The 18,627-nt window shown below is 44.4% G+C and overlaps 1 protein-coding gene across 1 annotated transcript in view; it reads right to left on the bottom strand.

Moving 5' to 3' along the window:
- ABCB10 (ATP binding cassette subfamily B member 10) overlaps window positions 1-18,627 on the bottom strand; it is a 244,031-nt gene that overhangs the window by 110,016 nt on the left and 115,388 nt on the right. Inside the window, 1 exon segment of the mRNA XM_029594183.1 lies at window positions 7,372-7,467. Within this exon segment, the coding sequence (XP_029450043.1) occupies window positions 7,372-7,467 (96 nt within the window).

The raw sequence follows: 18,627 nt of genomic DNA, 5'->3' as shown, positions 1-18,627 counted from the left end.
CCATCCCCAACCTGTCTGCACACACCGCCCCCCAACCTGAGAGGCTGGCATCGGTGGAGATTATCAGCCAATTCGGAGTGTCCAAATCCACCCCCTGTTCCAGATTTCTAGTGACAGCAACCATGACAGACTGGCTCTGGATTCCGGAAGTAGAGGCATTGGTAGATGGAATTGCTCAGACACCGAGCTCCAGCGAGACAAAAGTGCACACTGTAAAGTTCTTAAGTGAGTAAACGCCCAAGGAACCAAATCCAAGGTTGAAGCCATAGAGCCCAGGACCTGAAGATGATGCCACACTGTGATGCCTACCTGGTGCGAAGGTGGCGGACCTCACGCGCCACCTAGATAGGATTTTAGACAGTGCTGGGGAGGAGCCGGCTATCGTGGTACATGTGGGCACCAACTACATAGGAAAATGTGGGAGGGAAGTTCTGGAAGCCAAATTTAGGCTCTTAGGTAGAAAGCTTAAATCCAGAACCTCCAGAGTAGCATTCTCTGAAATGCTCCCTGTTCCACGCGCAGGTCACCAGAGGCAGGCAGAGCTCCGGAGTCTCAATGCGTGGATGACACGATGGTGCAACGAAGAGGGATTCAGTTTTGTTAGGAACTGGGGAACCTTTTGGGGAAGGGGGAGTCTCTTCCGAAGGGATGGGCTCCACCTTAACCAGGGTGGAACCAGACTGCTTGCACTAACCTTTAAAAAGGAGATAGAGCAACTTTTAAACTAGAATAAAGGGGAAAGCAGACAGTCACTCAGCAGCGCATGGTTCGGAGAGAGGTATCTTCAAAGGATACTAATGATGCATTAGAATTAGGGCATCCCGACAGTGAGGTTCCAATAATAAGAAAAGTAGTCCAAGTGCCTGTAACTAAAAACTCACCTGAGCTAAAAAATTCTAACTTATCCCTATCAAGTAAAAAGCAGAATGAAAATACAAACAAAAAACAAACTTTGAAATGTTTGTATGCTAATGCCAGAAGTCTAAGAAGTAAGATGGGAGAATTAGAATGTATAGCAGTGAATGATGACATAGACTTAATTGGCATCTCAGAGACATGGTGGAAGGAGGACAACCAATGGGACAGTGCTATACCGGGGTACAAATTATATCGCAATGACAGAGAGGAGCACCGGGGAGGCGGTGTGGCGCTTTATGTCCGGGATGGCATAGAGTCCAACAGGATAAACATCCTGCATGAGACTAAATGCAAAATTGAATCTTTAAGGGTAGAAATCCCTTGTGTGTCGGGGAAGACTATAGTGATAGGAGTATACTACCGTCCACCTGGTCAAGATGGTGAGACGGACAGTGAAATGCAAAGTGCAGTAATAATGGGAGACTTCAATTACTCCAATATTGACTGGGTAAATGTATCATCGGGACACGCTAGAGAGATAACGTTCCTGGATGGAATAAATGATAGCTTTATGGAGCAATTGGTTCAGGAACCAACGAGAGAGGGAGCAATTTTAGATCTAATTCTCAGTGGAGCACAGCATTTGGTGAGATAGGTAACGGTGGTGGAGCCGCTTGGCAATAGTGATTATAATATGATCAAATTTGAATTAATGACTGGAAGAGGAACAGTATGCAAATCCACGGCTCTCGTGCTAAACTTTCAAAAGGGAAACTTTGATAAAATGAGAAAAATTGTCAGAAAAAAACTGAAAGGAGCAGCTACAAAAGTAAAAAGTGTGCAAGAGGCATGATCATTGTTAAAAAAAACAAAACATTCTAGAAGCACAATCTAGATGTATTCCACACATTAAAAAGGTGGAAAGAAGGCAAAATGATTACCGGCATGGTTAAAAGGGAGGTGAAACAAGCTATTTTAGCCAAAAGATCTTCATTCAAAAATTGGAGGAAGGATCCAACAGAAGAAAATAGGATAATGCATAAACGTTGGCAAGTTAAATGTAAGACATTGATAAGACAGGCTAAGAGAGAACTTGAAAAGAAGTTGGCCGTGAGGCAAAATCTCACAGTAAAAACTTTTTAAAATATATCCGAAGCAGAAAACCTGTGAGGGAGTCAGTTGGACCATTAGATGATTGAGGGGTTAAAGGGGCACTTAGAGAAGATAAGGCCATCGCGGAAAGATTAAATGATTTCTTTGCTTTTGTGTTTACTGAAGAGGATGTTGGGGAGGTACCCGTACTGGAGAAGGTTTTCATGGTTAATGATTCAGATGGACTGAATCAAATCACGGTGAACCTAGAAGATGTGGTAGGCCTGATTGACAAACTGAAGAGTAGTAAATCACCTGGACCGGATGGTATACACCCAAGAGATCTGAAGGAACTAAAAAATGAAATTTCAGACCTATTAGTAAAAATTTGTAACCTATCATTAAAATCCTCCATTGTACCTGAAGACTGGAGGATAGCTAATGTACCCCAATATTTAAAAAGGGCTCCAGGGGCAATCCGGGAAACTACAGACCAGTTAGCCTGACTTCAGTGCCAGGAAAAATAGTGGAAAGTGTTCTAAACATCAAAATCACAGAACATATAGAAAGACATGGTTTAATGGAACAAAGTCAGCATGGCTTTACCCAGGGCAAGTCTTGCCTCACAAATCTGCTTCACTTTTTTGAAGGAATTAATAAACATATGGATAAAGATGAACTGGTAGATGTAGTATACTTGGATTTTCAGAAGGCGTTTGACAAAGTTCCTCATGAGAGGCTTCTAGGAAAAGTAAAAAGTCATGGGATAGGTGACAATGTCCTTTCGTGGATTGCAAACTGGCTAAAAGACAGGAAACAGAGAGTAGGATTAAATGGACAATTTTCTCAATGGAAGGGAGTGGGCAGTGGAGTGCCTCAGGGATCTAAAGTGGGACCCTTATTTTTCAATATATTTATAAATGATCTGGAAAGAAATACGATGAGTGAGATAATCAAATTTGCAGATGATACAAAATTGTTCAGAGTAGTTAAATCACAAACAGATTGTGATAAATTGCAGGAAAACCTTGTGAGACTGGAAAATTGGGCATGAAAATGGCAGATGAAATTTAATGTGGATAAGTGCAAGGTGATGCATATAGGGAAAAATAACCCATGCTATAGTTACACAATGTTAGGTTCCATATTAGGTGCTACAACCCAAAAAAGAGATCTAGGCGTCTTAGTGGATAACACATTGAAATTGTCGGTTCAGTGTGCTGCAGCAATCAATAAAGCAAAGGGAGGATATGATAGACGTGTTTAAAATCATGAGAGGTCTAGAATGGGTACATGTGAATCGGTTATTTACTCTTTCGGATAATAGAAAGACTAGGGGGCACTCCATGAAGTTAGCATGTGGCACATTTAAAACTAATCGGAGAAAGTTCTTTTTTACTCATCGCACAATTAAACTCTGGAATTGGTTGCCAGAGGATGTGGTTAGTGCAGTTAGATTAGCTGTGTTTAAAAAAGGATTGGATAAGTTCTTGGTGGAGAAGTCCATTACCTGCTATTAATTAAGTTGACTTATAAAATAGCCACTGCTATTACTAGCAACGGTAACATGGAATAGACTTAGTTTTGGGTACTTGCCAGGTTCTTATGGCCTGGATTGGCCACTGTTGGAAACAGGATGCTGGGCTTGATGGACCCTTGGTCTGACCCTGTATGTTATGTTCTTATGTTCTTATTGTTCCTTCGAAAAAGGGAATGTATTTGTTCCTGCAACTTCCCTATTCGGTCCGCCGCTAGAAATACTTTGCCCAGCAAGGTATTGAATTGTGCTCCGAGAGAAATCAACTTCTGCGTGGGTTCCAAGTGACTCTTCTGCACAATGATTACCCAACCTAGGGATCGCAATGTGAACATCACCATGTACACTGATATCTCGCAGTCCTCCCGAGACTTTGCGCGAATCAACTAGTCATCCAGGTATGGGTGGACCAAGATTCCCTCCTGATGAAGGAAGGCCACCACCACCACCAACACCATCACCTTGGTGAACATGCGAGGAGCTGTTGCAAGATCATGTATCTTTGAATTTTGTACATAACCTTATCCTGTTTGCTACTGTTTTACTCCTTCCCCACTCCCAATTACGTCACTCCCAGTTATATATCCCAGTTATATATCCCCCCCCTAACATTTCTAGTTTTTGCTTTGTTACTGCGTTTTTATTGTTATTTGTTCCATGTAAAGGCAATGCCTACTTTTACCTTGGTTATTAAGTTACATGTAAACCGACACGATGCGCAAACGGTTGTCGGTATATAAAACTGTTTAAATAAATAAATAAATAAATAAATAAATAAATAAATAAAGATCAAATGGGAGGGCTCGAAATTGGAAGTGTCATCCCAAGACCTTGAACCGCAGAAACCTCTGGTGATTCAGCCAGATTGGAATGTGTAAATTTGCCTCTGTGAGGTCCAGAGAAGTGAGAAATTCTCCTTTTCGAACCGCGGCCATCACTGTCCTCAGGGTTTCCATACAAAAGCGAGAAACCCGAAGGCAACGGTTCACCTTCCGCAGATCGAGGATGGGCCGAAACGTGCCCTCCTTCTTGGAGACCACAAAGTACACGGAGTACCGACCTCGTCCCTGTTGAGCCTCTGGAACTGGGACAATAGCTTTGAGCTCGAGAAGTCGTTGTAGAGTCACCCGGATCGCCTCTCGCTTGACACTTGAGGCCACTCGGGATTCCACAAAAACCTCCCGGACCGGGCGCGAGAACTCCAATGCATACCCATCTTTGATCACTTCTAAGACCCAGAGGTCTGATGTAATTCTTGACCATTCCATGTAAAAATTGGATAATCTGCCTCTGACAGCTTCGACAACGGAATGGGTGCTCGTGGCTTCATTGGGGGTTTGTATTACTTCCTGCCCCAAGATGTCCCGAATCTCTTCCAGGCCGGTGACCCCCTCGAAAAGATTGCTGGCGCCCCAAAGCAGGTTTAGAAGCAGGAGGTGCGGAGTATCTACCCACTCTGAAGCAGCGAGGGTCCCGAAACCTAGCTCGAGGAGGGAAGACTTTCTTAGAAGATCTTTTATTTTCCGGCAACCGGTTGCCCTTGGATTCGGCAAGCAGCTTTACCAGCTGATCCAGATCCTACCAAAACAGGAGCTTGTCCTTAAAGGGTAGATTACAAAGCTGGGAGGACAAATCCGCCGCCCAATTTCGCAGCCAGAGGAGATGCCACGCTGACACCAAGGACACCATACCTCTCACCGAGGTCCTTACCAGATCATACAAAGCATCTGTAACATAAGCGATGCCTGCTTCTAGGCGGGCGGACTGCAGAGCCCCACTGTCGCTCGTACCAGCCCCGGCAGCCGACTCTTGGACCCAACACAGACAGGCCCTCTGCATGAGGCTAGAGCAAACCGCCGCCCGAAGGCTTAGCATGCCAACCTCAAATGCTCGCTTCAACTGGATCTCCAACTTGCGATCCTGCATATTCTTAAGGGCGGCCGCCCCAGCAACCGGGATAGTGGTCTTTTTCGTGACTGCCGAGACCGCGGCGTCCACCTTTGGAATCTTCAGTAAATCCAAAACATCAGACGATAACGGGTATAGTTTCGCCATAATTCTGCCCACCTTCAAGCTGGAATCTGGAGTCTCCCACTCCTGGGTCACTAGTTTGTTAACTTTCTTAGGCAGAGGAAAAGATGTTGTGGGACCCCTAATGCCATCGAGGACTGGATTGACGCCCTCGTTGTCAGACTCTTCTTGAGAAACCTTAAGTCCCAGAACTTCAAGGACCTGGGGAATAAGGGGTCTTAACTCATCCCTCTTGAAGAAACGCACCATGCTGGGATCATCCCCCTCCGCAGGAGGGTCATCGGGCTCATCTGGATCATTAGTATCTACATCAGCCGGATCCGGCATCGCCCCAGACCCCAGGATCGGATCTTGCGTATCCTGGGGAGAATCCCCTGTGGAGTGAGCCTGATCAGGGAGGCACTGACAAGGGCCCGTACCCCGACCTCTTTTCTCAGGTGGGTCTGAACCTGCCCCAGGATACCAGGCCACTTTACCGCCGAGCGTTTCCTTGCCAGGAGAGCCTGGTGCATAAGGAGGACAAATTCTGGGGAAAACCCCTCCGGGTCCCCCTCCCCCACTGGAGAGTCGGCTGGGGTGATATCATCAGTTCCCCCGGTGAGGTCTTCCCTCACCGGGGCTAGAACAGGCAGAGAATCCTCTTCCCGCGAAGCCAAAGGCAAGACAGACGTTCCCTCCCCGAGGGAGGAGGCAAGAAACCCTGAAGAGCCCTCTAACCCCGGGGAACACACTACGCATAAGGAGGCCGCTTCTAACGCCTGGCCGCGTGACCCACACGCGCGGCAGGCCTGCGATTCTGTTTTCGGTCCCATCCGCAGCAGCGTGCCGATGGTTTGAAGTGAAATAGAAAAGGGACTAAATAAACAATATAACTGAAGACTGCTGGTGTGCATCTGTACCACCCGCTGGAGTCAGGTGGCACTCTCGTTATGTAGCAGTGCCCAAAGTTCTAATTGTTCTCTGACTCCACCTGCTGGTAGGGATACCTTAATTTCTGTTCCTGTAAGATCATGTGTGAAATCATGTTTTGATACCTATTCCATTGCTCCAAGTTATTTATTTTATTTATTTATTTATTTAATAGCTTTTATATACCGACGAACGTTGGGAACATCTCGTCGGTAAAACAAGGAAGTTATATAAGGAAGTTAACAAGGAAGTTATATATTCCTTGTTAAATGAAAAAGCACTCGTATATGCTAGTTATTGTTATATTGTAAACCGAAGTGATATGTAATTTCTTACATGAATATCGGTATATAAAAGTGTTAAATAAATAAATAAATAAATAAATCATATTAAAGCAAATACATGAATACATGTAATACATGAATCTATGTAATAAACTATTAGCTCTGATCTCCAAACTATTTTGGTTTTGTTATTAGTCTTACTCTTAATTCCCTTAACAATCTGGAAATAGCGTGTATGTAGGTGTTTCCTAAAAAGCTCTGAAAATAGCATTGCAATCAGTGCAGTCATGATGGTGTCACTCGTATATATAACTGGTGAATTGCTTTTTTCAGAGAACAATTTTTACAGGTAAGCGGATTCACTTTACTGAAAAATTGCACAACAAGAAATTATGCTGCTTCTCTGCAAAGAAATTAGACATTATGCTCAAAGAATTCAAAGGAATCCCAAACGAGTTAGACAGACTTGCAGCAGAACAGCATAAGCAAAGACAGCAGTGATAGCCAATCACTAGCACCCCCATGGCAACATGCAGACCACCACTAAGGTGGAAGTGAGAAGTTGTTTCCCTGATACACTGACGAGAATGGGTAACAAGCAACTCTTGGCCTGCCATTAAGTGCCTAGAGTGAATAGAATAAATACTCCAGAAGACTTACCATTAAATGGCAGTGCTGGTCTCCTGTCCAGAAGCTCCCAAAGACGTCCTCCTGCACCAAAGCCTTTCATTAATTCAGAATAAAAAGAACTCAGGCCTGAAACACATGAGGAAAAGTATCTTAAATTCTTGGTTACTCAAAGAGCAGCAATCAGAACACATGCGCACAGCATTTTTCTTTTAGTTACAGCTGTCTCTTATTTTAATTAAATCTATCTAACGGAAACTACAAAGGTGGCAATAGGTCCCTGTGCATCCACTTTTACACAGTCTCTCTCATAAGTTGTAAGTAAACAAGTCTATCATGCAGTTCATTATCCCTGGAATCTGGAGGGTTCCCCCCAAGCTTTAAAACTGGTATTCTGAAATGAAATAACACAAAAGTTATTCAAAAATTCTGATGTACATAAGCTTTTGAGAGCATCCTGATTCTGGTTCAGATGTGTCTCAGCAGAAACTTAAATTAAAAATGAACTTGAATTAACTAGGGATACAGATTGGCTCAGTCATTTTATTGGGGGGAAAAAATGCAAGGTACAATTTTTGGAATAGAAAAATGAACATCTAATGGCTGAAAGAAATAAACAAATGTAAGGTGGAAGAAGTGAAGTCATCACCCATGATGGCCACATGAGTGTGATGTGCTAATCCAAAGAGTTAAGAATCAGTCAAATTAGCTGTTTTGAACCAAAATAAGCTTATTGCGCCAGTGAAATTTTGCTTGGGTGATTAGAGAAAGATGACTTCTCAAAGAAAAACCGCTGAAATTAAAAGCTTTTTTGCAGTGGGAGCAGAGAGTCCGAGGCATGGCAGGAAAGGCAAGGCTAGTCAGGTGAAAGTTTCATCAGGCTTTGATGAAGAGGAGAAGGGCCTTGAAAGGAGTGATGAGCAGGAGAAAATTAATCATACTGAACTGAGAGCTTGATTTAAAGAGATGAAACTTGATTTGGCACTGGTAAAGGAGGAGATTGTAGAGATAATCAGTGAACTTAAGGGGATGGTCTCGGAGATAGGATTGAAGAAGTGGAACAGAGCATGGAGTCTCAAGAAGAGCAAACTGCAGAGATCAAAAAGACTTCTCTTGCCCTGGAAGAGGCTAAATCACAAATCTTGGACAAACTGGAAGACCTAGAAAACAGGTCATAGTGCAATAACATTGGGTTTCAAGACTACTGGAAAGCACTGAATACGAGGATCGCCAGGAAATTATTGTGAAAATCTGCACAACCCTGCTGGAAGAAGAACAGAACTCCTCTGATGCTCCTCTTCTTGCAGCTGAACACGCACATGGGGTCTCCAAGTCCTCCAAGCAATAACCTACATAAGGATACAGTTATCTGCTTTTATGACTTCCCTCTTAAAAAACAAATTGTATCTAAAGCCCGAAGCTTAGGAACTTTCCTATGAGAAGTACATAAGCTAGAGATGCCTATTGACTTATCCCCCACAATGCTCGGGAGACATAGAGATATGAAAGACATCACCGCTAAAGTTGAAGAGTGCCAATGTCCATTTGGCCTGGTTTTCAATATTAGCTGCTCTACTTAAATAGCACCTACACTAGCTGAAGCAGAAAAAGTGATGATTAAGGCAGGTCTTATTGTCAGAATTTCAGCAGGACCATAATTACAATGAGAATAAGGCAGCACTGAAGCAAGTGCTGCCTGAGAATAAACATCCTGGGAGAGTTACGATATCGCTGTGAATGACAATAAATCTATGTATAGAGTGGGTCATGATTTTGAAAAGGAAAATGGAGAATGAAGGGAAGAAAGGGGAGGCATATCCTTTTGCTGAAGAAGACAATTCACTAATGAATAAAAAGTTATGTTGAAAAACTATTGCTTTGGACTTAGTATTGTTGGACTGGACTTTTGTTTGTGTGCGTGTGTTTCTTGTACATACTTATGAATGGCTTTTTGTGCGGCAAGTTGGGATGAGATGTCATTCCTCCATTTGGGCATGTCAGCAAAAAACGGTATAGGCAGAGATCTAGCTCTTGGTAATTTTGTGGCCTAGTGGTATGATATGAGGGGTAGGGGGGATTAAGGGTATAAGAGGAGATGGGCAGGGAAGGGGGGGTTGAATTATATGCAGGCCGATACAGTAAGGAGCGGTAGGAAGAGCTGCATTAGTGTCGGGCGCACCCGCGTTTGCGGCACGCACAGTCCGGCTCACCTACCGCATTAAAATCGCATGCAAATTCAAGCCGCGTCCAACGCGCGTTCATGAAGCGCAATCCATTTTACTGTATAGGCTCTTATATACAGCGCCTATACAGTATCCTGGGTGCGCTGGTACCTGTCCTTTCAAATGTCATTTGAAATGACATTTGAAATGCCCTTGCGACTCGACATGTAAAATGTAACTTACTTTTCTTGCAGCCCTCCTCCGGAGACGGACCGTGGCTCCCCTGCCTCCTGGGGGCAGCCGGCGGCGAAAGCGGCCCCCGCCGGCGAAGATGGATGCCTGCACGGGCCATCTGCCACGATTGCTCCCAAGCGAATTCTTTACTAAAGCGCGGGCTCTCCTCCGAAGCTTCTTCACTCTTCCGCCGTGACGTCAATTTGGGCGCTCAAGCCAGCAAAGCGCACGATCGCTCCCGGGCGAATTCTTTACTAAAGCGCGGCCTCTCCTCCGAAGCTTCTTCGCTCTTCCGCCGTGACGTCAATTTGGGCGCTCAAGCCAGCAAAGCGCATGAACGGGTGTGCGTGCATGATGTCACGGCGTACACTTGTGCGCTTTGCTGGCTTGAGCGCCCAAATTGACGTCACGGCGGAAGAGCGAAGAAGCTTCGGAGGAGAGCCCGCGCTTTAGTAAAGAATTCGCCCGGGAGCGTTCGTGGCAGAGGGCCCGTGCAGGCATCCATCTTCGCCAGCGGGGGCCGCTTGGGCAGCCCCCGGGAGGCAGGGGAGCCGCAGTCCGTCTCCGGAGGAGGGCTGCAAGAAAAGTAAGTTACACTTTACATGTCGAGTCGCTTTTCCCCTTTTCCGCTTTTTTCGCTTTTCGTTGCTTCGGGAGGAGGGTAGAGAGGACTGGGTTGCCCCGGAGACCGGCACCCATGGACGCAGCCAGGGCAGGTGAGCGAGGGCTGGGGGAAAGTTTGCCGCCTACCCTTACCCCTGCCTCTAACGCAGGGGTAAGGGTAGGCGGTAAGTTAGCAGGTTAAACGCGCGGCAAACCTTCAGGTTCAAAAAGCGATAATCGGGGCGCGCGTTACTGTATGGGAGGGAATAGCTAATCCGATCGTTTACATCTCATATACATGCCGCGTGTGGAAAGGGTTTTCCATTGATTTAGAGAGGCGGTAAGAATGGGTTAAAGGGGATAGTGAATCGCGGGTTGGACTAACGCGGCCAAATTGTGAGTAGAAAGCGGGTTAGAAGCAGGGTAACCGCGGCCGCACTTTACTGTATTGACCTGATGGTGAGCAAGATTTGCTAATAGTTCCATTGGCTGCTAAACATATTTATGTCCTTAAATGTATGAGGTTTAAATAATCCTATAAAAAGACAACTGAGAAGACCACCTCGTGACCTGATGAGCGAGTGAGCAGTGCAGATCACTTGCTCCCAGTGCTCCCCTCCAGAAAAGCTTTTCATACCCTCCGTTGTGATCAGACGATGACGCCAAATCGGACCTGTGGCATCCCAGACCTCCATAGAGGGATATCTGCTCTGTGGCGCAGGCGATATGGCAGCAAAACCACCGAGAGAAAAAAAAGGCACCCAGCAAGTCGGGGGAAAGCAAAATGATCAACAGACCTCCCAGTCCCTGATCCGCCGCGGTAAGCAGCCACCATGTTGCATGGTGGACAAAGTTACAGCGGTAGTTGAAAATGATTGCACATCCCTATTAATTCACCTACTATACTGGTGGTGTATCGGAGACTATGGGGAATATATAATATGAAACGACTGACAGCTATTAGATACGACAGACTGGCTGTCTTTAAGAAAAGATGTCGGCCATTTGAAGACTGGGATAGGATGCATCCAGCTAATACAGGAAGAGGAAGGGAGAGGGGGTGGTAGGGATTTTGCTGATGTCTCATATTTTGAATGAAATTAGTTTGGTTTTATTATTGACTTGTTTTGTGTGATACCGTATAGAAACTGCCAAACAAGAATGGGTGAATGAAGACACACCAGCAAATCATAGCAGAAGAAAAGATGTGTATCTTATATCATTATACAAGTCCAGACACAGTCAAAAATAGAATTTCTTCAAAAGGCTTTTAATTGGACATTGATTAGAGATGCTGTTCACAGATCAATGTACAGTCAGTTTACGGTCGCCCAACATAGAATCATGTTTCTCGAAAAGCTACATCAGGGAGGACTTACATCCTTAATAGTGTAACAATTTTGACATAGAAGAGGCACGGACAGCAACCCAAATGTATTGTATTGTATGGTGTGATGGAGTATATTACCTTCTCAAGGGCAGAACAGTGACTAGTGCGCTGTGAGCAGGAGACAGATGAGTGACAACCAATTAACGCCCGGGGAGGAAGGGTTATAGGGGAGGACTGATTTGAGAATAACACCAGCACAGAAAATAGACTATGGCAGGAGATTACTAGTTTAAGTACAACATGAGTACAGAGGGGCTGGGGTAGTCTCCTCCAGCATTTAAATCAACAGAAAATCTTTGGGGTTCAGGACGACATGGAGACAAAAGTTGGTGTCAATCTTCTCTTCTAGTTCAAAGATGGTGGCAGGGGTGGTTTTATCATGAGATGAGACAGTCGTCTCAGATGGCAAGACTTTGGGGATGGCATAAAGTGCCCCCCCAAACACTCCTGTGGCAGCCGGCTCACCTTGCTACAAACATATGGTTAAATCAAGTGCCTGTGGGCTACTGTGGACTCCATCCTGCCACAGCTGACGAGAGGCCTGGTGGCTGCAGTGAACCCCCATCTCGCTGTGGCATGAAGAAAAGAAGCCCGTCAGGTCTGAGGCAGAACCCATCCCACTACATCCTGAAAAAAAAGAGGCCCAGCGAAACCAGTCCTGCCGTGGCCCAAAGAAAGGTGACCCGGCAAGGTTGCAGTGGACCCCAATTCATCATGACTTGAAGAAAGGAGGCCTGGCAGAGCTGCAGCAGAGCTTATCCCACCAAGGACAAAAGAGAAGAAGCCTGGTGGGAACGTGGTAGAGCCAATCCCACTGTAGCCTGAAAAAAAGGAGGCATAGCGGGACTGTGAGGGATCTCATCTCACTGCAGCCAAAAGAGAGAAGGCCAGGAGGGGCCACAGTAGGAGGGGGAGTCCCTGCAAGTGTGTGCACATGCATAAGTATGAGAGAGCCTGTAGGTGTATAGGCACTTGTATGCATGTGAGTGTGTATATATATTTGAGAGTCTATATGCATGTGTGAGTGTGTGAGAATGACAGCCTGTATGCAGGAGAGTGGGTGATGTATGAGAGAGCCTGTATGCAGGAGAGTGGGTGATGTATGAGAGAGCCTGTGTGCATGTGTGAAATGATACTCAATACTACTCTAGCCTCCTTCTTGAAGGCTGCATGACACAGCAAGGTCAGCCCTATAAAACATTCCCTCAATCTTAGCTCCGGGCCTTATCATTGAGTCACTCTTGCTCCTTGCTTTGGCCATCCTTGTGCTACCTTGCCTTTCCCTCGCTCTGCTTTCGTTTCTCAATGGCCCTTCTTGCCTGTGTGTACTATGCCTTGTTCTTGACCTGTTTGGGTCTCCTGAAGGCCCTTCTTGCCTATATATTCTCGAAAAGAATTGTTTAACTTATTTTTTAGAATTTGTTTAACTTATTTTTTCTCTAACAGCCTAGCTCTACATTCCCTGTTATAATGTAACTTTTGTTTTTATTTGCTCTGTTAACTGGTTACCCCTAGTTTACTGTAAACCGGTACGATAAGACCTGGTCTTGAGCATCGGTATATTAAAAGAATTTAAATAAATAAATAAATAAATATTCCTTGCCATTATACTGTCTAGGTCTCCTGGTAGCCTAGCTGGCCTGTAGATCCCTTGCTTAGCCCTTTTTATTTATTTATTTTTTTTAATTTTTATATACCGAGGTTCTTATAGAGACTACAAATCACTCCGGTTTACATATAACGATAAACTGCCCAACAGAGATAAGGGGCTTTACATAGAACAGTGGCACATATGGAACAATATAACTGGATGACAATTTAACATAATGATAATAAATAATATACTATAGTTTAACATTGTAATTAATAAAATTATGTAATATAATCTGTATAATTTAACTATTTAACTTGGATATAGTGACATATTAACCATGCCAGATATAAATAATAAGATAAAATGACTTGTCTAGGCTTACCATTGGCTTATGCTGTGTCCTTATCTTGCCCTCATTCTGTCTAGGCATCCCAGTGACCTTTCTAGCCTGTCCGTTGCCTAGGTCTCCCACTGGCCTATCTTACTTGTCTATTGTCTTGTCTTTGTCCTGTTTAGGCCTCCAATGACCTACCCTGCCTATTTGTCCTTTGTTTGGCCTTTGTCCTGCTTAAGCCTCCCAGTGGCCTATCCTATCTGTGTGGGCCCTGCATTGCATCCCCTGTTCCAGTTCGCACTTGTTTTACCTGCCTGTGTGCCTTATCTTGTTCCTTGTTTTCCTTGGGCCATCCTATAGGGTGTTCCTAGCCTTGCCCATCCCGTTCCTACCTACCATACTCTTCCTCTATGTTTGGTTTGACTTCTTGACAAAGATTCTTGCCTGCTCTGACTCCACATGAACTCTGCCAGCCCTGACATTTGCCGATGCTAAACCTGAATGCTGCCTGTCCTGACCATGGCCTACTGGCCACCAGAACCTGTGGGCCCAACCCAAGGGGGAGGTAGTCAGACAGTCAGAAGGCCCTCAGAATCCTGTACAGAGATTACCTGCAACAGGCCTGAAAGTATGATGAGGCCAGATGAACCCCACACGAATGGGTTCAGGAATCCCCTTAAGTCTGTTGAATCAGGGAAAAGTTTTGCTAACCCTTCTGTAATCTCTAACATCTGATCACCAACTCCACTTCCTGCAGTCTCCCAACTTCAATGGTTCTTCTGGAAATGCAACAGGTGCTAATATAGAAACCCACCATTGAAAGCAGTGTCTCTGGTGCAGTCTCCCTAAACCTGCAGCTTCCTTTTGGGAGTGTAGGACATGTCATATTAACAATCACCAGTTTGCAGCAGCCCGTTTCCTCTGTCTTGCCTCAAGACCGGCCCCTGAAACACAGACACCAGTTCCAGATAGCCTGATATCTGCTTCACAGAAGTCCCTAACCCTTTCTGAAACCATTTCAACTCAGCAGACATTGGAGACTGCACAGCCCTGCAATCAAATATTAAAGTTATCTCATGCATCTCTTCCTCACTATAGCTAGTTTGAATGCCGTACCAGCTCAGTCTGTTTCTACACCCGCTTCTGCTAAACCTAGTTATTCCAGTCATGGTCAAGTTTAGCCAAGCTATTAAGAAATCAGTACCTGATAAATTGAATCCTGCTCCAGAATCCAGTTCTGCTGCTGTTTGTGTATCTCTAGCACTGTTAGCAGGGTCCAGCCCAGCCTTAGGAGCCTCTAATCAGTCAGCTGCTCCCAGCTCCGTGCCTGGTAATCCTACCCATCCAGGTATTTTCAGTTCCGTGTCTGTGATTTCACCTCAGTTAGCTGATTCTTGCTTGCTAGCTCAGTCTCTTGTTCCAACAGCTGTTTCAAACCAGGTCCTAACAAGCCTATGCTTTTTCCACAGCTGCTCTTTCTGACTTTGCCTTAACTAAACCTGTCAAGTTCAGTTTCTCCTAGGACTGCTTCCATTCTAGCTGCAATGAAAACTGTCTCAGTTTCAGAAGCCAGTTCTAGCCATACTCTATACCTGCTTTTCAGCAACCCGGGTCCAGTATTTTCTTCATGCCTTTGTCCCAACCAGCAAAAGTGGATTCTAGCCCTGAGGTTAATATCAAGGCAGACTCCGTCATTGTACCTGCCAAACAGAATCTGGGGCCAGAGTCCAGGCCACTCCTTATGTTAAACTCTCATACAGAGGAATCTATGCTTGAGGAGGGTCTGGTGTCCAAAGCCCAAGACCTGCATCTGCCTCCTGAAAAGAAGTTAAACCATGCTAGTTCTGATCCCGCTCCACAGAATCTGGTCCAGGCTACTACCACAGCCCATCTGAAGACTCTGACCCAGGCTGTGCCAGCAGCTGCATCCAAGAATCTGTCCCAGGCTAGACCCACGGCCAGAATCCAGGGTGGCATTCTCTGAAATGCTCCCTGTTCCACGTGCAGGTCCCCAGAGGCAGGCAGAGCTCCAGAGTTTCAATGCGTGGATGAGACGATGGTGCAGGGAAGAGGGATTCAGTTTTGTAAGGAACTGGGGAAACTTTTCCGAAAGGATGGGCTCCACCTTAACCAGAGTGGAACCAAGCTGCTGGCACTAACTTTCAAAAAGGAGATAGAGCAGCTTTTAAACTAGAACAAGGGGGAAAGCCGACAGTCACTCAGCAGTGCATGGTTCGGAGAAATGTATCCTTGAAGGATACTAATGAAACAGGAGAGTTAGGGCATCCCAACAGAGAGGTTCCATTAAATGAAAACATAGTTCATATACCTATATGTAAAAAATCACCAAAGCTAATGATTTCCGAATTATCCCAAACAACTGAAAAGCAGGTTGTTAAAACAAGCAAAAAACACACTTTGAAATGTCTGTATGCCAATGCCAGAAGTCTAAGCAGTAAGATGGGAGAGTTAGAGTGTATAGCAGCACAAATGATGAGATTGACATAATTGGCATCACAGAGACTTGGTGGAAGGAGGATAACCAATGGGACAGTGCTATATCAGGGTACAAATTATATCGCAATGATAGGGAGGATCAACTTGGTGGGGGTGTGGCACTTTATGTCCGGGAGGGTATAGAGTCCAACAGGATAAAGATCATACCAGAGACTAAATGCTCAGTAGAATCTATAGGGTAGAAATCCCATGTGTGTTGGGTAAGAGTATAGTGATAGGAGTATACTACCATCCACCTGGACAAAATGGTCAGACAGATGATGAAATGCTAAGGGAAATCAGGGAAGCAAACCAATTTGGCAGTGCAATAATAATGGGAGATTTCAATTACCACAGTACGCTGGTGCAGGATAAAAATTTAACCACCATTAATTTCTATGGTATACTTTACTTGAAAAATTGAACATCAAGGATATATATAGTTCAAACAGGCAACTCCATAAATTCCAAGTAGTACTTTAAACTCGGTCCCCCGACATGGTCCCGTGTTTCGCCAGGCTGCGTCGGGGGGGAACCAGGGGTACATTCAAATCTGGCCTGACCGAGCTCGGTCAGGCCAGATTTGAATGTACCCCTGGTTCCCCCCCGACGCAGCCTGGCGAAACACGGGACCGTGTCGGGGGACCGAGTTTAAAGTACTACTTGGAATTTATGGAGTTGCCTGTTTGAACTATATATATCCTTGATGTTCAATTTTTCAAGTAAAGTATACCATAGAAATTAATGGTGATTAAATTTTTATCCTGCACCAGCGTACTGTGATACTTGCTTATGTGCAAGGTTTTGCTTCTTTTCTTTCTAGATTTCAATTACCCCAATATTGACTGGGTCAATGTAAGATCAGGACTTGCTAGAGACATAAAGTTCCTGGATGTAATAAATGATTGCTTCATGGAGCAATTGGTTCAGGAACCAACAAGAGAGGGAGCTATTTTAGATTTAATTCTTAGTGAAACGCAAGATTTGGTGAGAGAAGTAACGGTGGTGGGGCCACTTGGCAACAGTGATCATAACATGATCAAATTTAAACTAATAACTGGAAGGGGGACAATAAGTAAATCTGCAGCTCTAACACTAAATTTTAAAAAGGGAAACTTTGATAAAATGAGAAAAATAGTTAGAAAAAAACTGAAAGGTGCAGCTGCAAAGGTTAAAAGTGTTCAACAGGCATGGACATTGTTTAAAAATACAATCCTAGAGGCGCAGTCCATATGTATTCCGCGCATTAAGAAAGGTGGAAGGAAGGAAAAACGATTACCGTCATGGTTAAAAGGTGAGGTGAAAGAGGCTATTTTAGCCAAAAAAACATCCTTCAAAAACTGTAAGAAGGATCCATCTGAAGAAAATAGGATAAAATATAAGCATTGTCAAGCTAAGTGTAAAACATTGATAAGACAGGCAAAGAGAGAATTTGAAATGAAATTGGCCATAGAGGCAAAAACTCATAATAAAAACATTTTAAAATATATCCAAATCAAGAAACCTGTGAGGGAGTCGGTTGGACCATTAGATGACAGAGGGGTTAAAGGGGCTCTTAGGGAAGATAAGGCCATTGCAGAAAGACTAAATGAATTCTTTGCCTCCGTGTTTACAAATGAAGATGTTGGGGAGATACCAGTTCCGGAGATGGTTTTCAGGGGTGATGAGTCAGACGAATTGAACAAAATCACTGTGAACCTGGAAGATGTAGTAGGCCAGATTGACAAACTAAAGAGTAGCAAATCACCTGGACCGGATGATATGCATCCTAGGGTTCTGAAGGAACTAAAAAATGAAATTTCTGATCTATTAGTTAAAATTTGTAACCTATCATTAAAATCATCCATTGTACTTGAAGACTGGAGGGTGGCCAATGTAACCCCAATATTTAAAAAAGGCTCCAGGGGCGATTCAGGTAACTATAGACCAGTGAGCCTGACTTCAGTGCCGGGAAAAATAGTGGAAACTATTCTCAAGAACAAAATTGTAAAGCATATAGAAAGACATGATTTAATGGAACATAGTCAACATGGATTTACCCAAGGGAAGTCTTGCCTAACAAACCTGCTTCATTTTTTTGAAGGGGTTAATAAACATGTGGATAAAGAGGAACCGGTAGATGTAGTGTATTTGGATTTTCAGAAGGCGTTTGACAAAGTCCCTCATGAGAGGCTTCTACGAAAACTAAAAAGTCATGGGATAGGAGGCGATGTCCTTTCGTGGGTTACAAGCTGGTTAAAAGACAGGAAACAGAGAGTAGGATTAAATGGTCAATTTTCTCAGTGGAAAAGGGTAAACAGTGGAGTGCCTCAGGAATCTGTACTTGGACTGGTGCTTTTCAATATATATATAAATGATCTGGAAAGGAATACGACGAGTGAGGTTATCAAATTTGCAGATGATACAAAATTATTCAGAGTAGTTAAATCACAAGCAGACTGTGATACATTGCAGGAGGACCTTGCAAGACTTGAAG

Source organism: Rhinatrema bivittatum, chromosome 3, assembly GCF_901001135.1.
Source record: "Rhinatrema bivittatum chromosome 3, aRhiBiv1.1, whole genome shotgun sequence".
NCBI lineage: Eukaryota > Metazoa > Chordata > Amphibia > Gymnophiona > Rhinatrematidae > Rhinatrema > Rhinatrema bivittatum.
This window is presented reverse-complemented; position numbering and strand designations above follow the sequence as displayed.